General features: G+C 42.8%; 1 protein-coding gene and 1 long non-coding RNA gene across 2 annotated transcripts in view; one reads left to right on the top strand and one right to left on the bottom strand.

The window, feature by feature from the left end:
* The window catches only part of PDZRN3 (PDZ domain containing ring finger 3), a 246,458-nt gene that overhangs the window by 226,391 nt on the left and 875 nt on the right, over window positions 1-19,192 (bottom strand). Inside the window, exons 2-3 of the mRNA XM_017864602.1 lie at window positions 18,881-19,192; window positions 3,824-3,910 (exon numbers count right to left, since the gene is read on the bottom strand). Of these exons, the coding sequence (XP_017720091.1) occupies window positions 3,824-3,910; window positions 18,881-19,192 (399 nt within the window). The remainder of the gene's footprint in view (window positions 1-3,823; window positions 3,911-18,880) is intronic.
* Window positions 18,355-19,192, top strand: part of LOC108523826 (uncharacterized) — a 4,678-nt gene continuing 3,840 nt past the window's right edge. Inside the window, exon 1 of the long non-coding RNA XR_001883904.1 lies at window positions 18,355-18,743. This is a non-coding gene — a long non-coding RNA (uncharacterized LOC108523826). The remainder of the gene's footprint in view (window positions 18,744-19,192) is intronic.

Raw genomic sequence — 19,192 nt, 5'->3', positions numbered from 1 at the left:
TTTTGCAAAATACCACACTGCACATAAGCAATAACTCTTAAGGAGCACTAGAAGATTCAAGCAAAAATCAGAGAGGAAGAGGCAAGAACAAACACCAGAAGTTAGATTAAACTGAGGCAGTGGTGAGGGGTGGGAAAGGATGCAAAAAGCACATAAAGCAGGTAGGGCATGGCAGCTCACACCTGCAATCCCAGCGCTTTGGGAGGCTGAGGCTGGTGGATCGCCTGAGCTCAGGAATTCACGACCAGTCTGGGCAACATGGTGAAACCCCATCTCTACGAATACAAAAAATCAGCCCGGCATTTATGGTCCTAGCTACTCAGGAGGCCGACGTGGGAGGATGCCTTGAGCCTGGGAGGCAGAGGTTGCAGTGAGCTAAGATTGTGCCATTGCACTCCAACCTGGGTGACAGAGTGAGACCCCCATCTCAAAAAAAAAAAAAAAAAAAAAAAAAAGCTAGATTTTTCTCTTAAAAGGTATCTCTATTCTAAGTTTGTTAGGCTCCTCTCCTAACACATTTAAAGTTAGAGCTATTTATCAAGGTGAACTAATATGACTTGGAATTTGTTTTGCTGGCTTAAGTAAGAGAGAAATGAAAGGGACTGTTTTCATAGCAGGGGTACCTAACAATAAAGTACACTTCCCAAAGGCTTAGGTGAAAGGTTTGATACAACAGACTAGCTGCTGTTTCTTTAGGGTTGAGGACTAACAAATGATATGATTTTGCTAAGAGCATTGCACACTGATCACGCAATGAAAAGCCTTACGTCAGAGCTATGGCTGGGCTATTTCACAACCGAACCAAGTATCTAACGCAGGAATTCCTTGGGAAACACAGACATCATTTGTACTGTATTCTTCTAGTAACTAATGTGTGTGCGTTGTTGCTCATCTTGGCTTTTTAACATGTACTCAATGACCTGCCAGATTTTCCAGGCAACAATGCAGAACACATTCAGGTTTCATTATGCTATTTCTGCTAATCAGGACAAATTTTGAAAAACACTATGGCAAACACATGCAGGTGGAATTAAATTTTCCTCTGGGGGCCACGCAGGCAGTTCTTGCAAAAGGACCACATAAACTGAAAATAGTAATGCAAGCTACAAAATCAGGTCTGGCTTGTACTCAAATCACCTTTTGTAAAAAAGAAAAAGAAAATAACTGAAACATGCTCTTTGATAAGCACAAGGAAGAACTGTATTCCAGTGGGGCTGGAATGTCACTTTGCACCTGGTGAGTGTGGAAACTGAACACCATCTTCACTGGCTTTAACATAGTAGGTTTCCCAACAATCACTTGGCCACAGGCCTCTCCATTTTGAGCAATTTCCAACATTAGGCTTTGGTGTGGTTTAGACCTGGGGCAGAAAATAGGTCCTCTTGGTTTGGGTTCTTTTGTTTGCTACAGCTTATGAAACATCTAATTGTGAAGTGAATATTAATTTATTGAAGTTGTTTCTCAAAACTGGTAACAAAGGGTGGAGGAATAATTATGAGTGTAAACAAGGAACAGCCAACTCATCTGTGCTAAATGGCAAAACATGTTCTTGATAGTAAATTGTAGAACATGGGCTCATGTTCTGACCCACTGGCTCAAGTCTGACCCTGCTGCTTCCTGGAGCCAAATGTCTAGATATTTGAGTGCAGCTTGCTCCCTCAGTCCCTCCTAAGACTGGAGAGTGCAGCAGACCCCTGCCAGCAAAGATTAAATCAGAACAGCACATGATGGCACACAGCCTGGGATCTCAACCAGTAAAAGGTAAAAATAAAAATATACCAACCTCACACAGTTCTACAGTTTTTTAAGAATTCCACGGAGAGAATACAAGAAACACAACTATGTGATCACATCCCTGGGGCTCAATAAAGTGGGAATGATCCCTGTCCCCATCTACCTTCATATTTATAATTTAGTCTCATCATTTACAATGTTCTTTTTTATATGTATGTTGGATAAGACAGATAATGTTCATCATTTTAACAACTACAAATCACATAAAGTTGTCGTTTCTTATAATAAACCATTGTTTGTTTGTTTTTGAAACTGCGGAATGGGCTAAAAGCCAAGGGAATTTAATCATAAATCTCTTTGTGTCACTCCCTTCAACTGAAGCCATGTGTTGGCCACTCCCACCCTAGGTAATTTAAATCCCAGACTCAAGACTTAGGCCCTTTGGGGTCAAGCCCTTGTTTTCTTCACCAGCCCTATTTCTGACCACTTCCCCGCCCATCCCTCAACTCTTTCCATTTCCACACTCTGCTTACTTGCAGCTCCCCCAATTCCCAACTCCGTTCCTGCTCCAGGCCTTTTATGAGTGCCAATCCCCATCCCTGCAAAACCCTAGTGTCCAACCGCTTTATTTTAGCCCAGGGGTCTTCACAGGTGGATGCATGTAACACAATGCACTGGAATGGCAGGAGAATATACTTCACATTTTATTCAGTCATATTTTAATTTTATTATTTAAAATACTCCCTTTTGCAGGTAACTTTTAATAAGGCACATAACTTACTAGTTTGGTAGTGTGTACACATTATATATACAAATAAAATTTGGTCATCAGATCTAGCAAACTCTTGTTCAACCTTCTGAACTCAGCTCCAATGGCCCCTCCCCAAGACACCTCCTCCCGCAGGGTTAACTCATCCCAAGGCATCATTAGCTGGGGGCAGGCACAGAGTACATCAATGAGAGCAGCGCTATGCTCTCCCAACTCATCAGTCTCCCCATCTGAAGGTGAGCTCCATGAGGGCAGGACACACACTATTCCTATCTGGATGGCTAGCATCTTCTTGTCCTTCAGGTTTCTGCTTACTACTATCTCCTCTTGTCTTTCCTGATAACCCAAGCTAATGATACCCTTTGCTTCTTGGCTGGTATCTGCCATGTGCCATCCTCCCAGTTTTTTTCCTTCATCATACTTCTTCCAATCCAATCTGTAATTATAGTATTCACTTGTTTCTTGTCTGATATCCCCACCAGGACTCAATGACCACAGGGCCTCAGTCTTTCTGGCCTCCATTGTACCTCCTGGCCCTTAGCAAAGAGCCTATGTTCAATACTTATTTGTTGAATGAAAGATTTTTGTTTTCTTTTCCTTTCCTTTAACTGTTTTCCTTTCAAGTTAATAAACAAGGAGATGGTCAGGAAAAGAAAAGGGTAAGGGATGGGACATATTCAGATAATCCCCCTTGAAATGTGAGATTCTGAAACACTGCTACTCTCTGGAGCCCATTCTTTGAACATTTTCCCCATAATTAAACGGGCAAATTTGAATTCCACCTCTTCTTTCTAGAGGAGTGTCTGTTGATCAATGTGGTGGTCAAAGAGCTGCAGTGGGAGGAGGAAGTAAAGGGATGCAGTCACCCACAAATTAGGGAATTGTCTCTGACTAATGAACAGCTGACAGAGCAGAACTCAAGATCAGGCTTCCAGTGTGGAGCCCACACTCCAGCTTGGTCTAGGAGGGTGGCTGGTTACCAATTCCAACTGCACACATCTCATGCAACTTCATTCAGCCCAACTGCTATACAATCAGAAATGTACCCCCTAATAAAAAAAAGAAATTCAAAAAAAGAAATGCACCCCCAGAACCAAACAGTTTACATTAGCTGTTATATTACTAGGCCAATGCTGTTTTAGGAGACTACACAATAAAAATCCCTAAGTGTGAAGATGTCAGATAGCCAATGAACTCGTAAAGACAGAGAGCAGAATGAAGTGAGCAAGGTTTCCTGCTCCTCGCTGTCCCCTTCAAACCTTGACCTCTCTTTCCAGCTACACCAGGAAAAGGAAAAACACATTTTAGTAATTAACATACCACACTCGGCCGGCCACCAATAATATTGAATCCCAGGGAGCCAGAGTCCCGATGCAGGACAAGAGTCAGGCTTTTGGTTTCTTCGCCCTGCAGGTAACAAATAAGATCAAATTTTTATTTACCAACAGGGAATAGATGGTAGGAATTTTCCTTCTATCTAAGTGTACTCAAGGACTACTCAGCTAATCATTACAAATCCTGTTATCTCTTGGGAAGTTTAACCAAAGAAACTTCTGGAACCCAATCTGAAATTCTGTCTTGTGTTTAAGAGCTTATAAACATTTCTAGATACCATCTAACCCTGGAATGACCACATAAGAATGTCTGGAGATGACCAGACATGCCCAATGAACATTTTCTGTGAATGACACCTTGGTCTGCAAATGCATCTTTCTTTTGACTGGTCCATCGTATGCAGGCTGTCTAGACGGTTACTTTCTGTTTCTCAACCATTCTCAACAGCAGCATTCATGTCATGTCATGAAAGGTTCAAATAGCAATCCTTTCGGAAGTGTGAGTGCATGCATGGCCCATCAATAGCCATCTCTGTTTGGGAGACTTGGGGAAAAATAGTGCATGAAAAGTGAGATGCAAACACAGAAAACAAAATCCTGAATCTTACTGAAAAGGGGAGGGGCATTTTCACAAAGTAATTACTGTCCAATCCACACGAGATGCAGAGCTGTTTAACAGAAAGCACTCTGTTTAAGGCTGGCCATTGTGAACCCCTTTAAATCAAACAAGTAGAAGTGACCCAGGCAGGTCGCAGAGCGTAATGTTCGACAGTCAAAGGCAACAGAGATGTCAGGGAGAGTGTTCTCAACTAACACTCTCAAGTGACAGCAGACAGATAAAAATAGATTTAACCTTATGTGAAAACTGTCACGTAATATTCTTTGACATAAACATTCAACTCGCTGATACACCTTTGACATGTTTCCAATTATATGAATGACATGCAAAACATCACAGCCTGTGGACTGCCTACAAATCGGCATTTGCTTCACTTAACGTTTTCTATTTAAATATGGTAGTATTCAAATGTGGTATTTCTTTTCCATATAAAATATTTAATAAGCTGTTTTAAAAATAACACTGACAGCTTATGATAAAAGAGATTTTACTCTGATATTTTGCTTTCTGTTCAAACTTTTGTCTTCTACCTTTTCTGGGGAAATAAATGGCCATATTTGAAAGGCATGAATGCAACTCTCTGACTCAATCTCATTTGCAAAGGAAAGTACTGTTTCTACCTGCAGTGCCCTGTGAGTTTTCCGGAGCACTGCCTCATTTATTGCTATGGCTGTCAATGTGCAACTCTGGTGTCACATTTTGCCAGGAGAACTGTGCCCAGAAGAGCTAAAAAAATATTATTAAAGATCAACGGGCTTCACCATGTAGAATTATCTCCATGCTTAAAGTCTTAGTAACCACAACCCCTTTCTCATGACTATTACTATACAACCAAATTAAAAATATTTTCAAAACTTTCTTGTGAGCCTAAACATCAATTAGAAACACACTGTGAAAACAAAAACGACAATTTATTGTGAGAAAAAGATACTGTTTCTGATGAAATAACTAGGTGTCCTATAAGGACAACACAACACTCATTTCTTAAGAGTCACTTACTCAATATATAAAATACAGAATTACATATAAAAAAGAAGCTAGTCTCTATCAAGTTACTGTACCCAATGAAAAACTGCAGGGCCTCTTTAATGACAGCCTATTGGGTTTTTAAAAATGTTCTGATAAACAGCACCACCATCCAAAGCATCCATCAACGAACGCTGTCCCTCTTTAACCAATTTGAACTGTAGCAAGTTAAAAGGCAACGACTTCCACTGCTTTAAAAGAAAATCCAGAATCAACCTAACAGTTTTGAGATATAAACATGATTTTCAAATTGAAACAGTTTATATCTTTCTACTTAGGACACTGAAAATCTCACTAAGTCCATTTCTGACTTTGCTATCTTAAAGGGGTGAAAAGTTAGAAATACATGGGAATTTGGCAAGTTATCTTACATATCTTACATGTCTGGCTTTCATAATTAATCAATGATAGAAACTGCACAGTTACACAGTAATCCAAGGCAGATGGCTTTAATTTGACAATCTCAAGTGATGCACGAAGAAGAATGCACAATCATATGATTTAAAAGATTGGTTTTCAATCCACTGTATGATAACCACTTATTCAAAAACAAAGAAGAAAATAATCTTATTACATTGCATTGACAATGATAACAGCTAACATTTACTGGCTGCAAACTATGTGCCAGAAACTATAATGAGCATTTAAGTGCTTTATTTCATTTTTTTAATCCAACCAATCTTAAAAATTGCACTATTACCATCCTCATGACATAGGTGGGAAGACTGAGGGACCGTGATTAAGAGAGCTGTCCCATGCTAAGGAGCTAGTAAAACGTTGAGCTGGGATTCAGACCCATACTTCCCAATCCTACACCTTAATTACACTTCTATACTACTCTCTTTCTGTGTAGAATATAGAAAATAATTCCACATAGGTTAGCAACATCTTAGGTCCTGCTCAAGATGGTTTTATTGTTGAAATTCCAAAAAGGAACTTATCAAAGGAGGGCTTATCCAGGAGGCCAGTATCAGAACAAAATTCCAAACTGTTTACTGAACTATTTATCTCCAAAGGAACCAATCTGAGATGTGTGAAGACATCTAAGTCCAGCCCTGTCCTCAGAGATTTCTCCCAAGGGATAATTAAGACAATGTCTGAAACACAAAATTCCTCGACCAAACAGCATCTTGCAAAGAACGTTTCTGAACAACTAAGTTGACCTTCTGTGCTTCCTTGCCAGATGCAATGCCAGGGAGAAACAAAGGTGTTCTTACTTTCTATAAGCATCTTGATCTAGTCTACTGTCCATAAGGGTCAGACATTGGCTTTAGGTTGCACTGCCAATTTCAGGGCAACATGTAGAAGATTCAACACAGGATGCAGGGAGGGATAAAAGAAAAGTTCAGACTGGGCTGAATTCCTTTCATTTCTCTAACTAATTACCAAAGGTTATTTGCTATTCGTTGACAACTTGATTCTGGTTTTTCCTTTTCATTCCTTTCCCCATAAACAGCCTTAACTACTTAAGTTTAACTTCTAATTTTTCAGAAGAAGTATTCATTGAGATTGTAAACAGATATTCTTCATATAAAACATTTAACATGTTAACATTAATCTGTTCCTAGGGTCAGAAAGGTTCAGGATAGAGAGTACTTAAATAATTCTCATTCAATTACATCCCACCACTTGAAAAGAGGTGTAAATGGGATAAGGACAAAGGCTCTTATCGAAGCTGCTTTCCCGACTGTTCACAGACATGGTAACTGTGATAGGCAGCAGCATCTTTCATTTACAGGAAAATTTAACCAATATTGGTCTGTTTGGGTAGTTTATCATAACCCATGATTTGCAATGGTCTCAAAACATAGTAAAACAAAGAGGGAAATGAGCCCAACTTCACATAAACTGATAAACCAATAAACACACTTGCCTTCTGAAGCAGGGATTGTATCAGTGCTCTAAACCTGGAAAAACTGAGGCTCAGGGAAAATCACACACTTGCTCAAGATCACACGGTGGCAAAGTAGGAAGGTCATGACTGGAACCCAGGTCCACATGTGACTCTGGTGCCTACAATCTTTGTACTGTGCTGGTAAATGTTTGCACCCTATTCTAAATCCTGCCTCCAAAGACTGAGCCTGGCATGACGGATCAGACATTAATTCTCCTGGCAATTAGAGTTTTAAGTAAGGCTTCTTTGGACTATGCAATAATAACTGCAAAGATTAAGAATGTCTATTACACCCCGAAAAGTGTAAGAAGACTATGCCATGACAGGAGCAGCATAATGGTGAAGTTCTCGGACCATTATGTCCATTGCATCTGGCAAGGAAGCACAGAGGTGAACTTGGTTGTTTAAAAACACTCTTTGCAAGATGCTGTCCGGCTGAGAAATGTTGTGTTTTGGACATTGTCTTAATTGTTCCTTGAGAGAGATTCTCTGAGTTCAAGGCTAGACTTAAGATGTCTTCAGGCATCTCAGACTGATGCAACATCAGAGTCAGAACCTGAGATGTTTCTCCTCATCCACAGAAATGGAATGATAATGGTTCCTTCTCATGTCACCAGTTCTCATGTCACCAGGTTACTAGGAGGCATGACTGAGATAGACAGATACCAAAAGACTGTCTCAGTACGGCACCTGGCCAATAATTAGCAACCAAAACACAAGGTACAGTGCTAAGCTGGACATACACACAGCTCAACAGCGAGGCCACAATGCTTTTTTCCCACATACGTTACTCTTCCACAAAATCTAGGCAATGGAGAATGCCTAATCTTGCTTCAACTTAGTCTAAAGCAAGTTTGGAAGAGCTGGGGCCTGAAAGTTAAGTAAATAAATATCATTATATATTCCTAACTGTGTCTATCTTTTTCCATGACTGAAAAAAGTGGCACATTTTAGGGGACAAGTGGAGTGACCACCAGGTGGACAATTTTTATTCTGAAGGTGGTGGGAGGAGACATGGGAAAGAAGAAGAGGGGCGCAGCTCAGCTTGGACTTTCAGTGGAGCATAGGAAGACAGGAAGATGATACTGACCAAGTGGGCTGTGGGCCAGAAGGGGAAATCACATACATAACATGGTCATACCTGGAAGGGGATGGCCACAGAAGCAAAGGGGATGGGAAACAGATTTTGACTCACAACAGGATAGGAGAAACATTAAGGCTAAGAAACGGTGAACTCAGGAACAGCGGAGGCAGAAACGAGCTGGGGACTCTGGGAGCACAGGGAACTTGGCGATTGCTACACACTATAGACTGCTTCATGGTCTAGCGTTATCAGTGGGTCTCGATGGGCTGGTACAAAAAGAAGGTGAAGAACAGAGGAAAAACAACAAATGGAAATGGAGTGGCACTTCCTTGGCAGCTTTCACAGAGTTGCCTTCCATTCAATAACTCTTCCCAGAGGGCAAGTGTCTCCTCCCTTCAGTAACCCCAACCCAGGAGACTAAGAAGTTCTCCAGAAGAACCTGGGATGCAGGGTCCAGAAGGGCAGTACTGCTCATATTCTGGAGTCCAGCAACATCTCTGTTTCCTTGGGCTGGGCAGGAAGCTCTAAAAGATCTTTAGCACTCCAGCCCCCACCCAAACCCAATTCAAGAGGTTAGCTGGGCCCTTAATGCAATGTAGGATCTCCCTGGGAGAAGCTTAGGTCTTTACGATTGAGAAAAGGCAGGGACATATTAACCTTGGAGAAGGTAATGTGGGTATTCAGATCTTAACACTGACACGAACCATCCAAAGTGCCTAAGCCAAGTCACAAGCAGAAATGGAAGCTCACTTTTCAACAAAAAACAGATTTCGTTTAAAAGAAGCTTTGCTATCATATTTGAACATGTAACTATTAGATCGATGTTAAAATTACCCCAAATAATCTTCTCAGCTTTCAACTCAAGGTCTAATTAGATAAGAATTGGCGGGGGAAGAAAAGTCAGTGAAAAATCAAAACTTGAATGTAATTCGAGTGTCAAAAAGACACCTTATGCGGCTGCATTTTTTTAAGGATCCAAGAATGTGAACCATCTATTGGCAAAGTCCCTTTTCTCTTTAATATTACTCTGTTGCCATTCTCCTCCAAACCATCCAGCCTCAAAAGCTTGGATATGAGACATCTCCTAATCAGTGTGGTGGTTCGCAGGGTCCATCCATGCCACTGTCAATGTGGACTCTTTTTAAAAACTCCTTTCTGCCCAAGGACAGGTGTTCCCTGATGATGTCTGTTGTGGGACTCACAGCAGAGAACTGGCTAGACTGGAAAGTTACACAGTGGGTTCTGAGAAATGTAACTGACTGACCGCTAGTCTGTGTGATGTAACACCTCACAGCCTTAGATTATGCAAAGCTCACAGAGACTTACTAGTCTTCACACAGTTGGGAAACAGCTCTGTCTGTTGACTAGTGACATGAAAGCACTGTATATTTGGCTGTTTCCAGGCAAAAATGTGCAGAGATGGGGGCTGAGGGGACCAAGAGGTAGAGCTGGCCGCCAGAAATTCTGTACTGAAGAACTGGTGATATCTTTGCTCCCTATGCTCAGATGCTTTTGTTCTCTTTGTAGTTAAAACTTCTAAATTCTTAATGGTAAAGCTGTTTGGACCAGCCCTGCCTTATAATTCAACCCAGCTCTAAGGAAGTGATTCTTGCAGAACAATATAAGAGGAAACTGTTTCAAAGCCTAAGACTGAAGATAGTCATAAGGATGGTGTTTGAAATTAAGTTGAAATTGGATGAGACACTCAACAGAAGTATTAATGGATGTTTCTGTCATCAAAAAAAGGCGTAGAGAGAATGAAGAGAGACAAAGGGCATGGGGGAACAGGTAGAAAAAAAAAAACAGAAGAGCTTTTCCAGAGTCATAATATCTGCACAATAGCATACACAGTCCTAAGCCAAACATTTTTGAAAAATAATATGAGAAGACGTTTCAGTACTTTCCTAGTTTAAAAAAGTCTGCTGCTATATTTACACAACTTGAAAACAAATCCATAAATGTCCAATTTTTTATTTCCATGAGCTTGATTTCAAATTTTCTCTCTCATTTTTGTCACTGACTCATCTGCTTTTCCGGTGAACAACCACAAGCAACGTTTCACCATAAATGATACCAACGAACCTTTAAGGTGTTACAGCATCTTAACACTTCCACTTGATTAAGGGGTGTGCTATGATCTGAATGTTTATGTGCTCTCAAAATTCATATGTTGAAATCCTCATCCCTAAAGTGATGGTATTAGCAGGTGGGGCCTTTGGGATGTGATTAGGGGTAAGTGCCCTTATAAAGAAGAGATCCCTCACCCTTTCTATGTGAGCACAACAGCAGAAAGACAGCCATCTATGAACCAGAAAGTGAGTCCTCACCAGACTGAATCTGCAGCAGCTTGATCTAGGGGTTCCTAGCCTCCAAAATTATTTTTGTTTATAAGCTATCCAATTTCTGGTATATTTGTTAGAGCAGCCTAAATAGACTAGGTCAGAGTGGTTTTCAAATGTACACATCCAATTACCAACCAGAAGCATTTTCTTCCCTAAATTAAAAAAAAAAAAAGTGCTATAGTTTGGATAATTGTCCCCCCAAATATCATGTTGATATCTAATTCCAACACTGGAGGTGGGGTCTAATGGGAGGTGTTTGGGTTATGGGGGCGGACACCTCATGAAGAGATTAATGCTGTCCCAGGGTGGTGGTGGGCAGTGAGTGAGCTCTGCTCTATTAGTTCTTGCAAGAGGTCATTGTTAAAAGAGCTCTCTCTTTTAAGAGAGAGCTCTCTCCCCTCTCTCTCCATTGCCTCTTTTCTCTCCATGTAATCTCTGCAAATGCAGGCTACCCTTGGCCTTCTGCCATGACAGGAAGCAGCCTGAGGCCTTCACCAGAAGCTGAGCAGAGGCTGGTGCCATGTTTCTTGTGCAACCTGCAGGACCATGAGCCAAATAAACCTCTCTCTTCACAAATTACCCAGCCTCAGGTATTTCTTCATAGCAACACAAATATATTAAGACAGAAAGCAGAGGCTCCTCATCTATAAAACCATAAGTGCACTTGCTTACATGAAGGTAAGACGTTTGTCTGGCCAGTCTCTCCTTAGCTTTGTTAATTTGGGGGGGAAAAACATAAACAACCCTGTAACCCTCATGTTATTCATGAGCTTTAGCCCTCCCGCTTTACATCTTAGCCCAAATGAACTTGAATATCCCTCTTTCACACATTTCCTCTATTGCAAAACAGATGGAGGATAGAAATCCAGAGAATTGGTCACTCAGGGGCAGCAGGAGGCTTATAATGAAACCGAATCTTTGAGTAACAATCTCTTTTCTTCTAGGTAACAACCACTTCAAATTCCTACACTTTCTTCAGTGATTTATTTGAAAAAATGTTAAAATCCTACAATTAATGTCCAGCAATTAATAGACAGTCAAGAAATGCTTGATAAGACTTACTGTGCCCTTACGTACATCACCTCATTTTATCTTAATAACAACCCTAAGAACAGGCATATTATGATCCCATTTTAGAGGTGAGGCAATTAAGGCTTAGAGGTTAGAAGAGCCTCCCAGGGGCCCTCAACAACACAGCAAAGGGAACACATGAACCCCCAATATCGCTGATCCCAGGATATGGATACTAACCACACACAATACACTAGCTCTATTCAGGGTATCCTGGAGTCAGCCTGTGGACCCAAGGCCTGCACCAACCTTGACCCACAGTCTGATGGGACTTCATCCCTCACCTATCCAAACACAGCAAAGACACGGGGCACCTAAAAACAGCTTTTAGCAGAATACTCAGGGTGCTCTCCTGCCCAGGAATCATCTCTGCACACACACTGCTGATGCCAGGGAAAAAGTTCATCATCGCCCTTCCTGGGGATGGGGTGGCTGCAAGGCCTGCAACATACAAAGACTATGAGATGCCTCTGCTCTTTAAGTTCCCTGTAAATATATGGATGGAATAAGTGAGAAAGGTGGCCGCTCAGGTCCATCTGGTAGTTATTTTCTTTATAAGAGTAATCATTATGTTATACCACTTCCCTTTCTTATTGGAATAGGCTTATTAGGACACTATTAGTCAAGGGGAGACAGAGGCTAACCCATGGCATGAAAGCTTGGGTGAGCAAAGAATAATAAGACTTGTGTTTTCAAAGGCATACGTGGGTGTCTGATTGATCCCCTGGGTTAAAGCTGCTCAATTTTACCTTTCTATCAAATGGTGCCAACCACAGGGCCTGGCACTAGGGGTATGAGAATATAAGGAGCTAAACTGCAGAATCCATTTGGAAGAACTTCACTTCATTCCTACTGTTAACCACTCTTAAAGTTACCAGGATAAAAATTAAAGAGACGTGCTCATATTCCATCCAGGACATCATCTCTTTTTTGTCTAAATCTATTTTTTTCTTTTACAGGGTCTCGCTCTGTTGCCCAGGCTGAAGTGCATTGGCACGACCCGATCTTGACTCACAGCAACCTCCGCCTCCAGAGTTTAAGCAATTCTCCTGCCTCAGCCTCCCCAGTAGCTGGGACTACACGTGCGCACCACCAAATCTGGCTAATTTTTGTATTTTTAGCAGAGACAGGGTTTCACCATGTTGTCTAGACTGATCTCAAACTCCTGACCTCAAGTGATCTTCCCGGCTAGGCCTCCCAAAGTGCTGAGATTACAGGCGTGAGCCACCGCGCCCGGCCTAAATCTCTTTCACAGCCAGGATCTGTTTTGTTTTGTACTCTTATGTGCTCTACACTGGACCTATGTAAATGGGAACATGGTACGGGATGAAAACATTTCATGGACCAGAAGCCAACAGGCAAACTAACATGAGCCAGTGGAGGACACTTGGCAAGTTATTTAACTTTCTGAGCTTCTGTTTTTTCATCCGTAAAATGAAAGGAAAGAGTCATAGGTAAGAGCACCTACCCTGCAGGGTCTGAGGATGAAATAAAATAATGCATGTACACCTCCAATCCACACAGTACTTGGCATATATAATAATGGTGCTTTGAAAGCCTGTGTGAGACTTCAGAAAAGGACACTGCCCCAGGAAAAAATGTCTTATTTTGGTAACAATGTGAGCTCAGAGATAGGCAACACTGGGTTCAAATCCCAGCTCTCCACTTAGAATCTAACTTCTAGCCTTAATCTTTCATAATCTGCCACTCCCATTAAAAAAAAAAAGAGGTCTATCTAATGAAGAACATGGAGAAGATAACATATGCACATACAGACATCACCTTAAGTGTACGGCACCCGGTGGAACTCAATGAATATTATTTCTTTTCCTTTTAAGCTCCTTGGTCTACAGTCCAATGCATAATTGCCTTATAAATAGATTCTTACTCATCAAATATTTTTATAGCGAGGCAAGCACCATTTCTGAACACAGAAAGAGCCACTTACAGATAAATCTCAACAGAATTGCCAATTCAAATTGTCTGGTTATGCTCATTTAATCCAGTGTAGCTGGGTAACATATTTGTAAACCAAATCCTAATTTTCCTTATGAATCACAGAAATGAAATTGAAGTGACAATCTATAATCTTTTTAGCAGAAGTGGGCTGTTTTGTTAGATACACTCTGGAATAGCTCTATGCAGGAGCTTTTCAGAAACAAAATATACTTCATAGTGAATACTCTAAATAGATACATTTCAAAGTGTTTGGACATCTGGAACACCTTTTGACACAATTGTCTATCAGATTTACTTATTTCTAGTTCTGAAAAAGACAAAATAGTTTCTGGGATTTGGGACTTTATAAAACTTGATCTGGATGGATCTAGTGGAACAAAAATAATGCCTCCTCTAAACCTGGAAACAATTTTGTTAACTGGGGCATCACGGAGAAACTCATTCTTTTTAAACACGAGCCCACTTTTGGTTAGCAATCTGAAAAGTTTTGATGACTGCCAAGACAGGCCTTTCAATCTTGAACTCATCACCAAATGAATACATACCAAGAGCTTACAGTGCACATGGCAATGAATTAGTGCCATAGACATGGCCCTGGACAAGTCAGACTCTTCCACTTATTTAGTTATGGCTATGATAAATGCCATGCAGGAGGGTTACCAAAGTAAGAGTCTCAGGGCACCAGATGTAATCTGTGAGGTCGAGAGGCCTGGCTTCCTAGAGGTAGTGATACTTGAGCTGAGATGAGAATACAAAAAACGATTGTCTAGTGATATGCAAATGCTAAGTGCAGACAGAAAGGCTGTGGGCAAGAGGGGAGAGGTGGAAATTTTGCAGTTACTTAGTGCAGAGTACTTGGTAAGATTGTTACAGGTAGACAGATGAGCAAGTGCAAAGGCCCAGAGGCAGAAAGGAGCTCAGGGGCACATGCGTGGACTATCAAAAAGACATGAGAAGCTGGAAGAAGAGGATGAAGGGGAGAAGAATACAGACAGGTAGAGGCCAGTAGGATCCAGAGTATGTTGGACCTTATAGCCACCCAAGAGAAATGGGATGGCACAGGAAGCTTGAGGGACAGTGATAAAAGATTTACATTTCTAAGAGATTAATTCCTGATGCTAGGTAAAGAAGGAATTGAAGAGGAGCAAGAAGATCTGTTGAGGAAAGAGTTACGGTCCAGGCAAGAGAGAATGTTTGAGACAAAGGCCAATTTTGCCCCCCAAGGGACATCTGGCAACATCCAGAAATATTGTTGATACCACTTAGAATGTGCTACTACCCTCTAGTAGGTAGGTAGGTAGATGACAGGGATGTCGCTAAACATCCTACAATGCACAGTTCAGCCTCCCACCCCCATCACCACTACCACCACCACCACCAACACACCCACACCCAAGAATTATCCATTCCAAAATGTTGGGAGTGCTGATTCAGAAACTCTGATTTGGACCAAGGTGGTCATTAGAGTGAGCTGGAGAGCTGTGAATAGATTCAAAATGTATTTAGGAGGTAAAATCCACAGGATTCAAAGACAGACTGGATGGGAGCTTAAAGAACAAAAGGTACCGAGGATGTATCTCAAGTTTTTCTATCAATCCAAGGAAAGTTATGTTCAGAATTTTTCCTTTCCCAGAAAGAAAAGCAAAAAAGATGTTTGCTCTGGAGTGCTTCTACTCTAAGAATCAGAGGGGTAAGTCAGGGTGGGAAACTGAGGCTGGGAGCAGAACTCTTTAACTTATTCAAGTGTAGCAATCCCAAGTCTGCTGCAGCTCAGACGTGGCCTCAGTGAGATCAGAGATGCCTGTCTAGGCTACGATTATTTGTCATTTAACTGGTAGGCAGTCTGGGTTTTAAAATTTTATCCTGGTCTTAAGAAATTTAGGAAGGTGTTCAGACAATGGTCAGTAAAACCATAACTGTGTGAAGACCAGTACATGTTTGGTCTCTATCTACTTGAGCGTAAGCTCCTCCTTTAGCTTAGCAGCTACTTAAAGGACAAGCATCACCTGGCAGCTCATTGGAAATGCAGAATATCAGGCCCCTGGCCAGCCCTAATGGATCAGAATCTCTAGGGGTGAGACTCAGGAATCTGTTAAGCTCTGCAGTGACTCCAATCATGCTAAGGCTTGAGAATCCTTAATATAGATCACATGGTAGAATAGAAGAAATAACGTCTATGCTGGTACAGCACTAACCCTAACTGCTCAGCAGGCGTCAAAAAAACCTGAAACCTAAGATAATTTAAAGAATGCCACATTATTTATGCAAGTTCTAGCTGCTGAAGAGCTGGTACTGAAAATCTGAGGGTTTCCAATCTCCTTCAGCTTATAACAGAGATGCAAACATTAGGGCTTATTTTTTAAAAAAAAATAAAAATGTTGCACATGAGAGTTTCCAGGACATATAAATCCTTCTGCCTTTTAGAAGAGAATAAACAGTACTCTGGTAGGAGCAGAGAGCCGGCCCAATGAAATAAACAAGTTTTTAAACAGCTTCCAGTGGGAGGAGTTTTATGGTTGACGCAGGAACAGCAAAAGCGTTCAGCAAGGGCCACTGAGGGTTAATTTCGGGGCAAGGAGAGACAGCAAGCTTCCCTAAGGCCTCAGCTGAGGCCACCCTGGGTCTGAGGCCAGGGAAACCATCTAGGGCAGCTTCTGGGCCAGACCATCCTTTGCTGTTCTCAAGGCTGGCACTGAGGTTCGTCAAAGTTCCAAGCAGGGCTCCAACTCCAGAACAAATCTTTCTCCGTAAGTTCAAAATCAACATCCTGTCCCTAAGCTTAACATCCTTCTTTATGCTACCCACTAACCCAACAGAGCCTCAAAAACATCCACAGTTTTGATTCAAGTATCATATTTTTGACTCTAAGAGAGATTTTACCCAAACACTCCAGAAAGAAAACAGAAAGTTAAGAAGAAATAATAACCTAGCTCAACAATAAATGATGCATAAACTCTGGGGCAGTGAATGGCTTATTTATAAATAAGTGTCACTTAAAACGACAAAGGAAGTCCAGATGACAGCATAAACAGCAGAAACTTGGGAACTCCTTCACCCTAAATCTGGCACCTGATTGAAGACCAAGCTTTGCCCTCTGTTTTGGTGATTCGAAGGCTCACACCAGTCTTTTGTGTGCCTGTGAGGTCCTGGGTGAGCTGTGGAGCTGTAAATATTTGCCCTTCGCCCAGAGCTGGCCAGCTGCTGAGACTGCAGCTGACAGACAGGCCAGGGGCCAGGAAGGGGGGCCAGGTCAAAAACTTGCAGGCCTGGTGTGCACGTATGGAAGGGGGGCTGGGAGAGGACAGGGGGAGGCAAAGCAGACACAGGCCCCTGGGGGAGCCTCGGGCAAATATTTTCCCCTTTCTGCCACGCCATCTGGAGCAGGCAACCAGAGCGGTGGCAGCAGGCCCAGGCCCTTCCCCAGGAAGGCAGAAGCACCCAGCTGTTGAAAATGTGGCTTTTGCAATCAGGGAAACCAGTGGTTCTCAACCAGGGCGACTTTGCCCCTCCAAAGGACACTTGACAATATTTGGATTGTCACGACTTGGGAGGGAGGCCAAGAATGCTGCTAAACATCCTACAACGTACAGCACAGTACCCCGCACCCCCGACTAAGAGTTATGGAGCCCAAAATGCCAATATGCCCCAAAACTGAGGACTCTGAGGTAGAATCCGAGTCCAGCTCTGCTCCCTCAGTCACTATTTAATTTTGGACAAGTTCTATAACTTCTCTGAGTCTGTTCCCTCATCTCAAAGGACAACATAGGTAATGCATGTAAAGTGCTTCCTATTGTTGATGGCACTTAATAAACACTCAATAAATGGTACTTGTGGTTGCATTGAGGGGCAACATGATAGTGGTTAAGAACGTGGGCTGGAAAGATAGGCACACAAAGGTTCAACACGCAGCTTTGCACCCAAAAGCTGTGGCCCAGGCATGAAATTGCCCCTTAATGAGCCTCAGTTTTTTTCATCTACTAAATGGGAAGGCTCACACCTACCTCACTTGATTAAAAAGGAAATGACTGGGAAGAATGCAGCACCCAGCCTGGAGCAAAGTAAACCCTCGCGCAAGGGGACCACTCAGGTGGAGATGTTAAAATTAATTGTAGGCAACACTTGTTGAGCATTTATTTACTCTCTGCCAGGCACAGTACCAGGCCCTTCCACTAAAATCTCTCCCTGAAGCCTGACAAAAACCTTTCACACTGAGGGAAACTGAGGGACCTGGGAATGAAGTCCGTTCACCCAGCTGGTCAGCAAAAAGCCCCAGATTTGAAAACAGTTTTAACTCCAGATAACTTACACTTAATTTTACTTTATACTTGTTGGGGGCAGGATGGTCCTTTAATTCTTTCTGAAGTCCCCGGATGAATACCTCAGGGGTGCCTGGCTGTGTTTCTACTCTGTATACCACGTCTCTAGGGACCACAGTTTCCAACTTTAGAGAGGTTAAGCAGCTTGCTCAAGGTCAGCCAGCTAGCTGGCTGCAAAGCCCACGCTTGCATCCAGCTTTTACCCCAGAGGCCTCTCTTCTGGTATCCTTAACTTACTCTACATTGGCTGTGGGTTCCCTTTTTTTTCTGGAATCCTAGAGGATGCACGGATACAATTCACGCAGTGTGTCCATCTTTCCTCTCCTGAGTGTCAGTCTATAGGTTTCTGACCTCGAGAGGGTAAGCAACTTGCCCGAGATCCCCCAGCTGGTCTGAGCAGCAAAGCCTTTCAATGCAGTTTTGACTCTGGAGCTGTATTCTTCATTCTTATCCTACACTTGCTTGTGGATTCTTTTTCGTCCTTCCAGAACCCCTGGAGCTGTACAGCTATACTTTACCGGTTACGTCTAGACTATAGGGGCCACAGTGTTCCACCTCGGGCAGGTTCAGCGACCTGCACGTAGTGACACAGCTGGTAAGCAGTGGAAGAAGAGGGAGGAAGCAGGGATGTTCCGGGGAAGCTCAGGGCATCCCTGTACCCAAAGGGATGGGGCGGGGCCCGGGGTCCCCGGGGAGCCTTGCTGGAGGTCAGGGCGGGTAGCAGGCGCCTACCTTGCCGCCGGGCGGCGCGGCTACGCAGCGGCTGAGCGAGTCGAGGCGCGCGCTGTATTCGGTGAATTTCTTCTGGTAGCGCAGCGCGGTCATCTGCAGCTCTAACTGCGCCGCGGCCAGCTGGGCCACCAGCGACTTCTCGCGCTTCCCAGCCCGCAGCGCCTCCTTCTTGAGCGCCTTGTGCAGAGCGCCCAAGCGGGCCTGCAGCGCGCCGTTGTGCGCCCGCAGCGCTCGCGCGCAGCAGTGGCCGCCCGCGCGCTGCTCGCCGTGCGTCAAGGGCAGCCCGCAGCCCTCCTGGCAGCGGCCCACGGG

The sequence above is a fragment of the Rhinopithecus bieti genome, unplaced genomic scaffold (assembly GCF_001698545.2).
Source record: "Rhinopithecus bieti isolate Rb0 unplaced genomic scaffold, ASM169854v2 scaffold_76550, whole genome shotgun sequence".
In the NCBI taxonomy this organism is placed as follows: domain Eukaryota; kingdom Metazoa; phylum Chordata; class Mammalia; order Primates; family Cercopithecidae; genus Rhinopithecus; species Rhinopithecus bieti.
This window is presented reverse-complemented; position numbering and strand designations above follow the sequence as displayed.